The sequence below is a fragment of the Scomber japonicus genome, chromosome 2, assembly GCF_027409825.1.
Source record: "Scomber japonicus isolate fScoJap1 chromosome 2, fScoJap1.pri, whole genome shotgun sequence".
Taxonomy (NCBI): Eukaryota; Metazoa; Chordata; class Actinopteri; order Scombriformes; family Scombridae; genus Scomber; species Scomber japonicus.
Genome location: NC_070579.1, coordinates 3,941,080 through 3,956,543, shown reverse-complemented (window position 1 = coordinate 3,956,543; position 15,464 = coordinate 3,941,080). Strand labels below are relative to the sequence as shown.

Genomic DNA, 15,464 nt, shown 5'->3' with positions numbered 1-15,464 from the left:
AGTGTAAACTAGCTAACTGTATATAAAGTAGTATAAACTAGCTAACTGTATATAAAGTAGTATAAACTAGCTAACTGTATATAAAGTAGTGTAAACTAGCTAACTGTATATAAAGTAGTGTAAACTAGCTAACTGTATATAAAGTAGTGTAAACTAGCTAACTGTATATAAAGTAGTATAAACTAGCTAACTGTATATAAAGTAGTGTAAACTAGCTAACTGTATATAAAGTAGTGTAAACTAGCTAACCGTATATAAAGTAGTATAAACTAGCTAACTGTATATAAAGTAGTGAAAACTAGCTAACTGTATATAAAGTAGTATAAACTAGCTAACTGTATATAAAGTAGTATAAACTAGCTAACTGTATATAAAGTAGTATAAACCAGCTAACTGTACATAAAGTAGTGTAAACTAGCTAACTGTATATAAAGTAGTATAAACTTGCTAACTGTATATAAAGTAGTGTAAACTAGCTAACTGTATATAAAGTAGTGTAAATTTACTAACCCTAACCCTCACTATTAATAATCTAATGATGTCATATATAATAATATATCACTACTTTTACTGTAATACTGCATACTACATCACTATAATACTGCAGTACTTTTACTGTAATACTGCATACTACATCACTATAATACTGCAGTACTTTTACTGTAATACTGCATACTACATCGCTCAGCAAAAATCAAAGATTAGAGAAAAAGTCCAAAAACTGAAAACACATTTGTGTATTTCTTTTTTTTTAGATACTGAGTCATTATTAGAGATACTAAGTCATTATTCGAAATACTGAGTCATTATTTGAGATAGGCCACTAAGTCATTATATTGACTTACATATTATTTTTCCCATCATATTGACGGTAATGAGCTTCCTCTGTTTTTAAACCTGTTAACATGAAAAGTTTCAGCCTGAGAGCCGGAGCTGCCCGCCGCGGTGCATTCTGGCTCTTGTAGTCCGGACAGCAGCAGCAGCAGCCGGGCTGACTCAACCTTCAGCTCCGGCTTCTCACTCATCCAGCCGTCCTGCACCTCTTCACCTGGCTCCACCGGGGACAGCACCGTCTTTAACCGAGTCATGGGCATCATCGGTGGGCAGCATCTCACGGTGAGTCCCCCCACCGTCTCCCCGGGTTAGAGCAGCGTTAGGGCGGCCAGCTGCTGAGCGGAGAGCCGAGAGGAGGACGGAGCTCCGTAGCTAGTTGTTGTTGTCAAGTGTCAGCTAGCTGCGCAGTAAGCTCACTCAGATACTGGTCTATAAATATGTTTCTGTAGCCACACACACTCAGGAAAAGCTATGTGTGAGTGTTGTTAATATCATAAAACTCACCCAGAAAGCTAAATTTATCTTACTTCTGTTTTTTAAAGGTTTCCACACATGCTAATCAGGCTAGCTGAGTTAGCCGGTGGTACGGTTTATCTGGTGACCGTGTAATCTAGTGACCGTGTTATCTGGTGACCGTGACTATCTGGTGCCTTTATCACATTTTTAGGATACGTTACCAAAGGGGGGAATGAGTCTTCTGAACATAATTGAACTTACATAAAGATACTTTAGATATTAAAACATAAATGAAAAGTGATTAAACTATAAAGTCACAATTTAACATGGTCACCAGTTTCACCATAACACCGTTACACCCAGTCTCAGCCAAGTGTTTCTCGGCCTTCTACTTTCAGCAGCTGCCTGCTACTTAATGCTAATTTATCTGATAGTCTCATGACATTAATCTTAATTTATTAGACTTGTGTTAAATAATAAGACTCCTCTGAGCTGCCAGGTTTATTCACAGGTAGCTGTAGCACTGTGTTAGCCTCCTAGCTTCAGATTAAAGTGGAGAAAATGTGATTAAACTGGAGTTATTTCCTTTAAAACAAGCAGAGCAGAGATAAGCAGCTGTCAGAGGATAATAAATCTCTAATGGAGGTGAAAGCTCTGGTTTAAATGTTAACAGATTAGCTCAGTTTCACTTAATGTTAAAGCACCGGTTCAAAAAAACAGCTGCTTTCACCTAAAACTCTCCTACTGTACAGATGTTATAGGACTAAAACATGTACTACTAACAGGTAAAAATACTACTACAGTATAGTAAGTGTACATGTAATATGAGTGATGTAGTTAAAGTATTACAGTAAAGGAACATAAGTATTAAGGTGAGATATTCCTTTATTAGTCACATAATGGGGAAATTTACATTATTACAAGTGGAGTAAAAATAGAAAAGCAGCAATAAGAAACATAATAAAGAAAAATAAGTACAACAAAATAATAATAATAGTAAAAGCTGTATAGTAAAATAATCGTGACATTATTTACAAGGTTAATATTTATTATGAGTGATGTAGTATGCAGTATTACAGTAAAAGTAATGCTATATTATTATATATGACATCATTAGATTATTAATATTGAGGTGGAGCTAGTTTATACTACTTTATATACAGTTAGCTAGTTTATACTACTTTATATACAGTTAGCTAGTTTATACTACTTTATATACAGTTAGCTAGTTTATACTACTTTATATACAGTTAGCTAGTTTACACTACTTTATATACAGTTAGCTAGTTTAGTCCAGTGGTTCCCAACCTAGGGGTGGGGCCCCTCCAAAGGGTCAGCAGATAAATGTGAGGGCTGCTGAGATGATTAATGGGAGAGGAAAGAAGAAAAAACAAAGTTCTGATACACAAATGTGTTTTCAGTTTTTGGACTTTTTCTCTAATCTTTGATTTTTGCTGAAATATTGGATCATTTGAACATTTATTGAAATGAAAGCATGTGAGAAGTTTAGAGGGAAGAATCAGTATTTGGTGGAGCTGTTAACAACTCATAGACATCTGAAATGTGAGCCGACTACACACTGCTGACTGGTTTCATCTTTAACAATGTGTTGTATTTTAAAAGCTTGTTATATTATCCATTGTGTCAAATCTTCATCTGAAAAGTAACTAAAGCTGTTAAATAAATGTAGTGGAGTAGAAAGTAGCATCACATGGAAATACTACAGTAAAGTACTAGTACCTCTAACTGTACTACAGTAAAGTACTAGTACCTCAAACTGTACTACGGTAAAGTACTAGTACCTCTAACTGTACTACAGTAAAGTACTAGTACCTCAAACTGTACTACGGTAAAGTACTAGTACCTCAAACTGTACTACAGTAAAGTACAAGTACCTCTAACTGTACTACAGTAAAGTACTAGTACCTCTAACTGTACTACAGTAAAGTACTAGTACCTCTAACTGTACTACAGTAAAGTACTAGTACCTCTAACTGTACTACAGTAAAGTACTAGTACCTCTAACTGTACTACGGTAAAGTACTAGTACCTCAAACTGTACTACAGTAAAGTACTAGTACCTCTAACTGTACTACAGTAAAGTACTAGTACCTCTAACTGTACTACAGTAAAGTACTAGTACCTCTAACTGTACTGCAGTAAAGTACAAGTACCTCTAACTGTACTACAGTAAAGTACTAGTACCTCTAACTGTACTACAGTAAAGTACTAGTACCTCTAACTGTACTACGGTAAAGTACTAGTACCTCTAACTGTACTACAGTAAAGTACTAGTACCTCTAACTGTACTACGGTAAAGTACTAGTACCTCTAACTGTACTACGGTAAAGTACTAGTACCTCTAACTGTACTACGGTAAAGTATAAGTACCTCTAACTGTACTACAGTAAAGTACAAGTACCTCTAACTGTACTACAGTAAAGTACTAGTACCTCTAACTGTACTACAGTAAAGTACTAGTACCTCTAACTGTACTACAGTAAAGTACTAGTACCTCTAACTGTACTACAGTAAAGTACTAGTACCTCTAACTGTACTACAGTAAAGTACTAGTACCTCTAACAGGGTTACGGAGTTCAGCAGACAAATTAAAGCTTAATGGAGCCGAGGATCCTCAGAGACGAGTACCAGGAAAAACATTTATCTCTCTATCTCTCTTATCTTTCTTTCTCTCTTTCTCTTCTTTCCTTTTCTTTCCTCTGCCGTTGAACTCGTCTTTCCGGAGCCGCGTGTCTGTAGCGGAGCTCGGGTATTGGCTGAGATAAAAACCGAGCAAACACGTTTCAGACTCCGCCCCGACGACGGTGACACTCCCGTCCACTGTTTGAAATGCAAACACTGAAGTCTGCAGGGCTCCTTCCTCCTCAAATAATCTGGAGGAAGGAAGGAGGGAAGGAAGGAAGGAAGGAAGGAAGGAAGGAAGGAAAAGAAGACAGAAAACCTTCTTTCCTTCCTTCCTTCCTTCCTTCCTTCCTTCCTTCCACCTGTCCTGTCTTCCTTCCATTTTTCCTTCTCCTCCTCCTTTTTCCTTCCTTCCTTTTCCTTCCTCCCTTCCTCCCCCCTTTCATTACTTTCCTTCCTCCCTTCCTTCTTTCCTTCCTTCCTCCCTCCTTTCCTTCCTTCCTTCTTCCTCCCTTCCTTCTTCCTCCCTTCCTCCCCCCTTTCATTCCTTTCCTTCCTCCCTTCCTTCTTTCCTTCCTTCCTTCCTCCCTCCTTTCCTTCCTTCCTTCTTCCTCCCTTCCTCCTTCCTCCCTTCCACCTGTCCTGTCTTCCTTCCATCTTTCCTTCTCCTCCTTCTTTTCCTTCCTTCCTTCCTTCCTTCCTTCCATCCTTCCATCCTTCCATCTTTTTAATGATCCGGCCCACATTGGATTGTATGTGGCCGTTGACTGTAAAGTGTTAGAGAGTCGAAGCTTAATGTGACACTTTAAGATGATTAATGATTACCAGACTAATAAAACAAAAAAGCAGCAAATCTTCACATTAAAGAATCTGGAATGAGGAAATGTTTGAAATGTTTGAAATGTTTGACTCTGTGCTCGATTAAAAGGCCTGAATGATTCAACTGATCATTAAAATAGTTAAATAAGAAACTAAATCCACTGTTTAACCTTCCTGTCGTCTAACGGGTCAAATTGACCCGTTTGTTCTGACTGTTCCTTCCTTCCTTCCTTCCTTCCTTCCCTCCTTCCTCCCTCTTTTCCTTCCTTCTTACTCCTTCCTTTCTTTTCCTCCATCCTTCCTCCCTCCCTTCTTTCCTTTGTCCTTCTTTCCTTTCCTTCCTCCCTTCCTTCTTTCCTTCCTCCCTTCCTTCTTCCTCCCTTCCCTCCTTCCTCCCTCTTTTCCTTCCTTCTTACTCCTTCCTTTCCTTCCTCCCTCCCTTCCTTCTCTCCTTTCCTCCATCCTTCTTCCCTCCCTTCCTCCGTCCTTCCTTCCTTTCCTTCCTCCCTTCCTTCTTTCCTTTCCATCCTCCTTTCCTCCCTGCCTTCCTCCGTCCTTCCTAAGTGATTAAATCCACTGTCCTTCTGTTCTGGGGTTTTTAACTTTAAAGGTTTTTGTATTTTTATTATCTTATTTATTTGAGTATTTGTGTTTCTGTATGAGTATTATTATTCAATCTGTCTATTTAATATGAAGCTGAAAGACTGAGAGAAAAAGGAGGAGGAAGACAGAAGGAAAGAAAGAAGAAAAAGAAGAAGAAAATAATGTTCAAATTCTGCATCATTAATAAATTTAACTTTTCTTTATTTTTTGATGGTAAATAGTGTCTCCTTCCTGCTGCTGATTTATTTAATGATAGATTGTGAAGCAGGAAGTGGAGAAACGTTCCTTCCTTCCTTCCTTCCGTCTTTCCTTCCTTCCTTCCTTCCTTCAGTCTGTCCTTTCCTTCCTACCTTCCTCCCTCTTTTCCTTCCTATCTTCCTACCTTCCTCCCTCTTTTCCTTCTTTCCTCCCTTCCTTCTTTCCTTTGCTCCATCCATCTTTCCTTCCTTCCTCCCTCCCTTCCTTCCTTCCTCCTTTCCTCCGTCCTTCGTCCTTTCCTTCCTCCCTTCCTTCCCTCCCTCCCATCCTTCCTTCCTCCCTCCTTTCCTTCCTCCTTTCCTTCCTTCTTCCTCCCTTCTTTCCTCCTTTCCTTCCTCCCTCCCTTCCTCCTTTCCTTTTAACATCAATATGTTGACTTTTAGAGCTTCAATGATTCAGTTCACTGTGTCGTTTAACCTTCTCTCTCTCTCTCTCTCTCTCTCTCTCTCTCTCTCTCTCTCTCTCTCTCTCTCTCTCTCTCTCTCTCTCGTTGGGGGTCTCAGGTGTAGTCAGGAGGATTCGTTGCCCCCCCGTCAGAGAACCATGGAGCCAGACGTGATCCGCATGTACTCCTCCTCTCCGCCGCCGATGGAGGACGGCGCCGAGGAAGACGACGACGAGTTCGGAGACTTCGGCACCTTCTCCTCGTCCTCCGGCGTCCCGACGAGCATCAGCTTCACCGAGTTCGACACGCCGACCACCTTCAACCAGACGCAGGCCTTGGTCGCCACCTCCCCGCCCGAAATCCTCAACAACGGCACCAACCGGGTGGTGGTGGGTGGGGGGTCGATCGGCTCGTCTAACGGGACCCACTCCCCCCAAAACGAGTTGTCCAAGGCTAACGGCCACGTGGGCGGCGCTCCACCCTCAGATAGGACTGACGTTAAAAAGGCGGTGGTGTCCGCGAGCACCGCCGACTGCAACGGCGGCGGCGCGGAGGTGCTCACCAACGGGTTCGCCACCTTCGACGTTCAGGGAAGCCCCCCCCCCTCGCAGAATTCTGTCCACTCTCATTTAAAAGGAACGTCCAGCGAGGGCGAGGAGGGCGGCGGCGGTGGCAGCGGCGGACCCGAGGACGACTTTGCAGACTTTGCCGCTTTTTCCAACGCTGACGGACGCAGCGAGGACTCGGGCGGTCCGGCGGGGGGTGACCGCCAGCCGGATGCCCCCCACGCCGCCGCCGATGACGAACGCTGTCGTTTAGAGCAGGGGACGACTTCGGAGGACAGTGTGAGGGACACGCACAGAACTGGAGCCGAGTCCGAATCCGTCGTTCCCGCCGAGGCTCCGGGCGGCTCGTGCAACACGGACCGAGGCGCTAGCTCTCACGAAACGGACGTAGACTTTGCACACGAGCGCTCGGAGTCGGAGGCGGTTTGCACTAAAGCAGCTCTCACCCTGAACGGGGTCGTTGCCGCCGGCGACGAGTCCAAAGACGACAACGGCGAAAACGACTTGTCGCCCGACGCGAAGGGCTCGGGGAACGAGACCGAGACGGAAACGGAGACGGAGACGTCGCTCGGCCGGCCGCTGTCCACGGACGCTCTGGAGGAGTTCGGAGACATGAGCACGACGGGTTCGGTGCCGTCGCCGCCGCCGCTCCAGGAGGAAACCGCCACGCCCGCCGACCACAGCCAACTGGCCGAGGACGACGAGGACGAGGAGGACTTCGGGGATTTCGGCGACGTCGGCTCCTTCGGGGGTCAAGGCTTCGCTGATTTCGAGAAGCTGGAGGCGCAGCAGGAGGAGAGCAGCAGGCGGCACAGCTCTCCGCTTCCTCCCGAACAGGAAGCCGCCCCCGCCGCCACCGTCGCCATCACCGCTGCGGAGGAGGAGGACGACGACTTCGGTGACTTTAACTCCCCCAAATTCCACAGCGGTGGAGCCGACGGGGACGACGGAGGCAAATTCGCAGACTTTCCCGTCAGCGATAGTTTTGGGAATTTCAGCTCAGCCGTGGAGGAGGGGGCGGGGCAGGAGGGCGGAGGGTGGAGCGCCTTCGGAGAGGAGCAGCAGCAGGAGGAGGGGGGGGGAGGGCTGCAGGGGGGGGCAGAGGAGGAGTCCTGGGCGGCGTTCGGCTCGGAGGAGAACGCTGCTCCTCCTGCAGACGGAGACGAGGAGTGGTGCGAACGTGAAGCTCCGAGCGTCAGCGAACAGAGCGGCTGGACGGACGCTCAGGCGGTAAGAACCACTCACTGATTAACTACCCCAACTACCCTAACTACCCCAACTACCACTCACTGATCAACTACCCCAACTACCCTAACTACCCCAACTACCACTCACTGATCAACTACCCCAACTACCCTAACTACCCCAACTACCACTCACTGATCAACTACCCCAACTACCCCAACTACCCTAACTACCACTCACTGATCAACTACCCCAACTACCCCAACTACCCTAACTACCACTCACTGATCAACTACCCCAACTACCCCAACTACCACTCACTGATCAACTACCCCAACTACCCCAACTACCCTAACTACCACTCACTGATCAACTACCCCAACTACCCCAACTACCCTAACTACCACTCACTGATCAACTACCCCAACTACCCCAACTACCCTAACTACCACTCACTGATTAACTACCCCAACTACCCCAACTACCACTCACTGATCAACTACCCCAACTACCCTAACTACCCTAACTACCACTCACTGAAACTATAAAAACATAAAAGATGTTAAACATTCCTCAAACTCAGAGATTATAAATATAGATAATAATTACATCAGGGACAAAATGTATAATTATTTATAATATTTTCTTCTTCAACTAACTAACTGATACCAGTAGTACTACTTTAAATACTACTACTATAATACTACTACTACTATTACTACAATAAGTACTACTGATACTACTACTGATACTACTACTAGTAGTAGTACTACTTTAAATACTACTAGTACTAATACTACTACTACTATTTTAAATACTACTAGTACTACTTTAAATACTACTACTGCTAATACTAATACTACTAGTACTACTATAAACACTACTACTATAAGTACTACTAGTACTACTATAAATACTACTACTACTGATACTACTACTGATACTACTGCTACTATAAGTACTACTACTACTACTACTACTACTACTACTACTAGTACTATTATAAATACTACTATTACTGCTCTTTTCATCAGGAGGAGAACTTGAGTTGTTTCTCTTCCAGCATTAATAATGATAATTGTTATAATTTGTTTGGTAAAAAGAGGAATCAGTCGTTGTACGAACTGAACTCTGAGCAGCTTCGTTGTTCTGGACGACTGATTTAACATCAGCCTGAGAGACGAGGGGAGGGAGGGAGGGAGGGAAGGAGGGAGGGAAGGAACAAGAACAACACGTAAAGCAAGAAGTAAAGAACAAAGAAAAGCCTCTCAGCTCATGTGGGTCGGGTTTAATCAAATTTAAGTAAAGGTCAGATGAATGCTGGTGCCTACATTTCCCATAATGCATCAGAGAGAGAGACAGAGACAGAGAGAGAGATTGAGATTCTTTTCTTCCTCCCTGTCTTCTTTTCCTTCCATCTTTCTTCTTTCCATCTGTCTTTCCTACCTCCCTTCCTTCCTTCCTTTCCGTCCTTCCTTCCTTCCTTCCTTCCTTCCGTCCTTCCTTCCTGTCTTCTCTTCTCCTTCCTTCCTTCTTTCCTTCTATCCTTTTAATGATCCGGCCCACATCAGATCAAATTGGGCTGTACTGTTTGTGGCCCTTTAATGAAAATGAGTTTGACACCCCTGATTTACAGGAAGTTGCTCAGTTACATCTCAAACTATCAAATGTAAAAACTAAAATCTTATTACTAAAGAAACCCTGAACTTTAACTACAGATAAATATATTTAAATATCTAATAAATAAGAATAATAAAATACTCAGTGTGCAAAAAGTCCTCTGCAGTATTTTTAAGTAAGATTTGCAAAAGAAGGACCTTTTTTTTTTTTTTTTTAAATGTTGTTGACTAGCCTTACTCTTACCCTTACTCCGGTTACCATGACAACCACCAGAAACATAAACAGCGCTAGGATGGAGGAAGTGGAATAAAGTAGGTCAGCCTCCTCAAACCACAAACTACCTCAAACCAACTTCTACTGTAAATATTAAACAGCTTTATTATTATTATTATTATACAGAGTCAGAAGAACTTCAAAATAAATCGTCAGCAGTTAAATAACAGCTGAGGAGCCGCCGCTAATATTAATATTAATACTACTACTATACTACTAATACTACTACTACTATTACTACTACTACTAATACTATTATTAATACTACTACTATTACTACTACTATCAGTGTTGGGAAAGTTCACTTTCTACATAAACTAGTTCAAAGTTATCAGCAATTATTTTATTAGTTTAACACTGAAACTATGAGTCAAATTTCTAAATAGTTTTAAGTAATCATAATAAAAGATGCTGTATTAATGTGTAGAGGAGGAGGAAGAGGAGTGGAAGAGGAGGAGTAGCGGAGGAGAAGGAGTAGAGGAGGAAGAGGAGTAGAGGTTCATGTTAAACATTAACCTGCATGTTTAACCAGTTTTACCTTCAGAGTCAAAGTTTAGTGAACAAAGAAAAACTTAATAATAAACATGTTGGGTGTTAAATGAGCTGTAGAGGAGTAAAGGAGGAGGAGGAAGAGGAGGAGGTGGAGTAGAGGAGGAAGAGTAGAGGAGGTAGAGGAAGAGGAGGAAGAGGAGTAGAGGGGGAGGAGGTAAAGGTAGAGGAGGAGGAGGTAAAGGTAGAGGAGGAGGAGAGGAAGAGGTAAAGGTAGAGGAGGAGGAGAGGGGGAGGAGAAGGAAGACTAGAGGAGGAAAAAGAGGAGGAGGAGGAAGAGGAGGAGGAGTAGAGGAGGAATACAGGAGGAGGAGGAAGAGGAGGAGGAGTAGAGGCAGAGGAGGAGAGAAGGAGTAGGTGTAGCGGAGAGGTAGAGGATGAAGAGGTAGTGGAGGAGGAGTAAGTAGAGGAGTAGAGGAAGAGGAGAGGAGGAGGCAGAGGAGTAGAGGCAGAGGAGAGGAGCAGTGACGCTCAGAGTGACGGTGTATTGAGGAGGAGGAACTCAGGAATGTGAGCTGCTCGGTTTCAGACTGAATTCCTCTCAGATTAAATCTCTCTGATGAAGCTTCAGTTCATTCATTCATGATTCATATAAAACCGTTAATGTGAGAAATAAAAGATTATAAAAGAAGAAGAATGTAGAAGTTAAAAAGATTTACGTGGTTTTTAGAATTCACTGCCTCGTTTTAATAATACTGTTTCCTGTTTTTAATATAAATCTAAACCCTTCCTGTGTCTGCCTGCAGGCGGCGCTGTCGTCCCGTCTGGAGAAACTGTTCCTCAGCAGTTTCCCTCAGAGCGACGCCGCCTCCGTAGAGGACGACGTCAAGTCTCTGAACATCCTGCTCGACCCGGCGGGAGGAAGAGGAGGAGGAGGAGGAGGAGAGGAGGAGAAGAGGACGAGACCGCCATGCAACAGGTGAGACTGACTCTGAGGATCCTTTTAAAATGAAGTTGTACTGTTAACCCTCCTGTTGTCCTCGAGTCAAGGAAGGAAGGAAGGAAGGAAGGAAGGACAGGAGGTAAAGGTAAGGAGGAAGGAAGGAAGGAAGGGAGGAAGGAAGGAATGAAGGGAGGAAGGAAGGAATGAAGGGAGTAAGAAAGGAAGGGAGGAAGAAGGAATGTAAGGAGGGAAAAAGGCAGGAAAGGAGGAAGGAAGGAAAGTAAGGAGGAAGGAAGGAAGGAAGGGTGTGTCAGTAGCTACGTAGCTAGATGGAGTCTTTATCTGTCTGTTTTATTCCTGTTTGTTGCTGAAATACGATCGGGAGGCTGCACGGGTTGTTTTATTTTGAAAGGCTAGAAGTTTTATTATTATGCCGATTCTGTGTCTGACTTCCTGTCTGGTGCAGTCTGCTCTGTTGAGCTTGTCAAGAGTTAGAAACGGCTCCGTCAAAAATAGAAATGCTACCTATTGATAGCTGCTGAGACGCTGCTGGTGGAAACACTCTCTGATTGGTTATAGTATTATATATATTATATCTATCAGCTCCGGTGACCGCTGACGGACCCGGTGGAAATTGGGCTTTACTGTTGAATATCCAACGTCCAATATCAAACCAACTTCTTTTTTCCTCATAATGTTTCAGTTCTCTTTGAGCTCCATCTCACTAGGCAATCGTACCGTGCCCAAGTTTGCCCCCTAAAGTCCGGATTATTTGGCTAGTGTGAGTGCAAGTGTATCATGCTTGAGCTCGGTACACTTGGTCACGCATCGCACTAAGGATTCGTATTTTTCCCGAAAATAATTTTACATTTTATATCCCGGGAAAAGAAGCCAATTTTTCAGGCGATCTGCGGGAAATCAACGATTTTTTAAAGGGCAACACTAGCTGAGCCCTGGTCATTTCAAGCAACACTAAATGCAACGAGGTGACATTATGCATATATGACTTGAGTCATTTTTTTTGGTCATAAATGTCCAAATTCTCTGATTCCAGCTTCTTAAATAAGAATATTTTCTTTATTTAACATTTCAGCACCTCAGAAAATATGCTTTTATTTCCTTTTGTGCTCTTTTTTAATGCTCATCACTGATTTCTGTCTACTTATAATGACCGCTTTAATGCTCTTCTTCTTCTTCTTCTTATTATTATTATTAACAAACAAAGTTGGGGCTGTAAATTACGGGAGATTTCGGGAGAAAAGACAAAACAGGAGATGAGTCTAAAATACGGGAAAAACAGGAATGTTGGCAGCTCTGATATTACTAATATTGACTCATCATGACAGTAAAATAATCCATCCTAAGTTAATCTACTGCAGTAGAGTAGTAGTTCCTCTCTCAACTACTAGAAGATGTTGTGAACAGCTGATTATGCATGAAAAAAAAAACCCCGTCATATACCGTGAAACCGCTTTTATTTTGAAAAATACCTTGATATACATTTTTGGTCATACCGCCCAGCACTACGTGTCGCCCAGCCATATTATCTTATCATGTCGTGTGGTTGTCTTTCTGCAGAGCGGTCGGCGGCAGCGTTTGGCTGCAGCTTCAGGACATCCACGAGTCTCTGGGCCTCAGATATCAGTGGGGAGGCTCCTACTGCAACAAAGCTCTACTCTGCTGCCTCGGCATCGACACCAGAAACATCGTGAGTCTCTGACCGATCCTCCACGCACCCGACCGACAGAAATATAACAACATAAACATCGTAGAAGAAATTTATAGTCACATTAAATCTGTTTTAAATCGTCCAAAACGGTCTTTAAGTTTCTTTAACCGTTGTGTCGTCCTCGCGGGTCAAATTGACCCTGTCTGTTTTGACTGTTCCTTCCTTCTTCCTTTCCTCCCTTCCTTCCTTCTTCCTTTCCTCCCTTCCTTCCTTCTTCCTTTCCTCCTTTCCTCCCTTCCTTCCTTCTTCCTTTCCTCCCTTCCTCCCTTTCTTCCTTCCTTCCTTCCTTCCTTTTTTCCTTCCTTCCTTCCTTCCTTCTTTCGGCCTTCCTTCCGTCCTCCCTTCCTCTTTTCCTTCCATCCTCCCTCCCTTCCTTCCTTCCTTCCTTCCTTCCTTCTTCCTTCCTTCCTTCCTTCTTTCCTTCCTTCTTCCTTTCCTTCCTTCTTCCTTCCTTCCTTCCTTCCCTCCTTTCCTTCCTTCTTCCTCCCTCCCTCCCTTCCTTCCTTCCTTCCTTCCTCCCTTCCTCCTTTCCTTCCATCCTCCCTCCTTAAAATACATACAAATTATTAATTGAGGGGTGTATAATGTATTAAAATGTGTGAAATATATAGTAATAATTTAAAGAAAGATATAAAATACATAGAAAAAATATTAATTGAAGGGAGTAAAATACCTGTAGGTGTTATTATGTGTATAAACTGTTTTAATGTCTCTGTTTTCTAACTTTAACTCTTTTGAACGTTTGCAGCTGTTTACGGGTCAGAAGAAGCAGCCGGTCATCGTACCGATGTACGCAGCCAGTCTGGTGAGTCTCCGTCTGTCTTCATCTGTCTCTGCTCGTCTTTCCTCACATTTCATCCTGACTAGGCATGGGATGATAACCGTGTTCAAGGTATACCGCGATATAAAAAGCCACGATAACTGAAACCGACAAATGTTCTGTCATACCGTTCCTATTGTAAGGTATGAGCTGTTTTTAGTCTGGTCAAAGACAGGAAGTGCTGGTCCTTCCTTTCCTTCCTCCCTTCCTTCTTTCCTTTCCTTCCTTCTTCCTCCCTTCCATCCTTCCTTCTTTTCTTCCGTCCTTCCTTTTCTTCCGTCCTTCCTCCCTCCCTCCCTTCCTTCCTTCCCTCCTTGACTCGAGGACAACAGGAGGATGAGCTTAAGGAAGTGACCCTCACTCTTTAGTCCGGTCAAAGACAGGAAGTGCTGGTCCTTCCTTTCCTTCCTCCCTTCCTTCTTTCCTTTCCTTCCTTCTTCCTCCCTTCCATCCTTCCTTCTTTTCTTCCTTCCTTCTTTTCTTCCGTCCTTCCTCCCTCCCTCCCTTCCTTCCTTCCCTCCTTGACTCGAGGACAACAGGAGGACCAGCTTAATCTCTGTTTAGGAAAAGGAAGTGACCCTCACTCTTTAGTCTGGTCAAAGACAGGAAGTGCAGGTCAAAGACAGGAAGTGCTGGTCAAAGACAGGAAGTGCAGGTCAGAAATCCCTCAGGTGTTGCAGCTGCAGCGTAGAGTATCACAACCCCTCACACTGTCATTACAGATTCAGGTTAAATTAACATGTCTGTCTTTATTTTTCTTCCTTTTAGGAACATTTTAGAGCTGGAATCACAATACCAACCATACCATGAAACCATGATATCTTTTCTTATGGTTATCATACCACCAGAATCTCATACCGGCCCATGCCTAGTTCTGATAGATTATATATTCTGTTTCTGTGTGAACATCGGTATAACTCACCATCTCTCTCTCTTTTTTAGGGGATGCTGGAGCCGACCAAAGAGCCGGTGAAGCCCGTCTCTGCAGCAGAGATGATCGCCTCCATCGCTCAGGCTCCTCCAGTTGCTCCAGAGAAAAGCTCCTCAGACACAGACGCAGTCCAGGTGGGAAAAACACGAAAAACACAAAAAACACGAAAAACACGAAAAACACTGAAAACACGAAAAACACTGAAAACACGAAAAACACTGAAAACACACTCGCAAATTATCTTCTAATGCTTTATAAAACTAATCTCTGCTGCAATTGAAAAAAAATCGTACATCATGTGTAACATACGGCGGTGTGTTAGGGGACATATGTAGGGGAATATCTGAGCTTTTTTTCTCGTAAAATTGAGATTTTGTAATATCGTAGAATAGCCAAGATTTATTTGTCGTAAATTTGCATCTTTATAATGTCGTAGAATATCCGAGTTTTTTATCTCGTAAATTTGCGTCTTTATAATGTCGTAGAATATCCGAGTTTTTTATCTCGTAAATTTGCGTCTTTATAATGTCGTAGAATATCCGAGTTTTTTATCTCGTAAATTTGCGTCTTTATAATGTCGTAGAATATCCGAGTTTTTTATCTCGTAAATTTGCGTCTTTATAATGTCGTAGAATATCCGATTTTTATCTCGTAAATTTACGTCTTTATAATGTCGTAGAATATCTTTTTTTTTTTTTTTCCGCCATAAATTTGAAACTTCATAAAGTCGTAGTCGTTGATCTTATAACGCTTTAATTTACAAATCTCTGTTGCAATTGAAAAAAATCTTAAAATTCACATCGCTTTGCATGAAGTCACCGAAAAGTCTAAAGTACGACGCCGTGTTAGAGCAAAATATGTTAAAATATATATAAAAAAAATAAAATACTGACCTGGGGGAGGGGAGGGG

The 15,464-nt window shown here is 42.8% G+C and overlaps 1 protein-coding gene across 1 annotated transcript in view; it reads left to right on the top strand.

Moving 5' to 3' along the window:
* The first annotated feature begins 986 nt into the window (after positions 1-986).
* aftpha (aftiphilin a) overlaps positions 987-15,464 on the top strand; it is a 19,551-nt gene continuing 5,073 nt past the window's right edge. Inside the window, exons 1-7 of the mRNA XM_053339081.1 lie at positions 987-1,116; positions 6,117-7,601; positions 7,662-7,794; positions 10,938-11,110; positions 12,596-12,782; positions 13,552-13,608; positions 14,566-14,688. Coding sequence (XP_053195056.1) covers positions 6,157-7,601; positions 7,662-7,794; positions 10,938-11,110; positions 12,596-12,782; positions 13,552-13,608; positions 14,566-14,688 — 2,118 coding nt within the window. The 5' untranslated portion in view covers positions 987-1,116; positions 6,117-6,156. The remainder of the gene's footprint in view (positions 1,117-6,116; positions 7,602-7,661; positions 7,795-10,937; positions 11,111-12,595; positions 12,783-13,551; positions 13,609-14,565; positions 14,689-15,464) is intronic.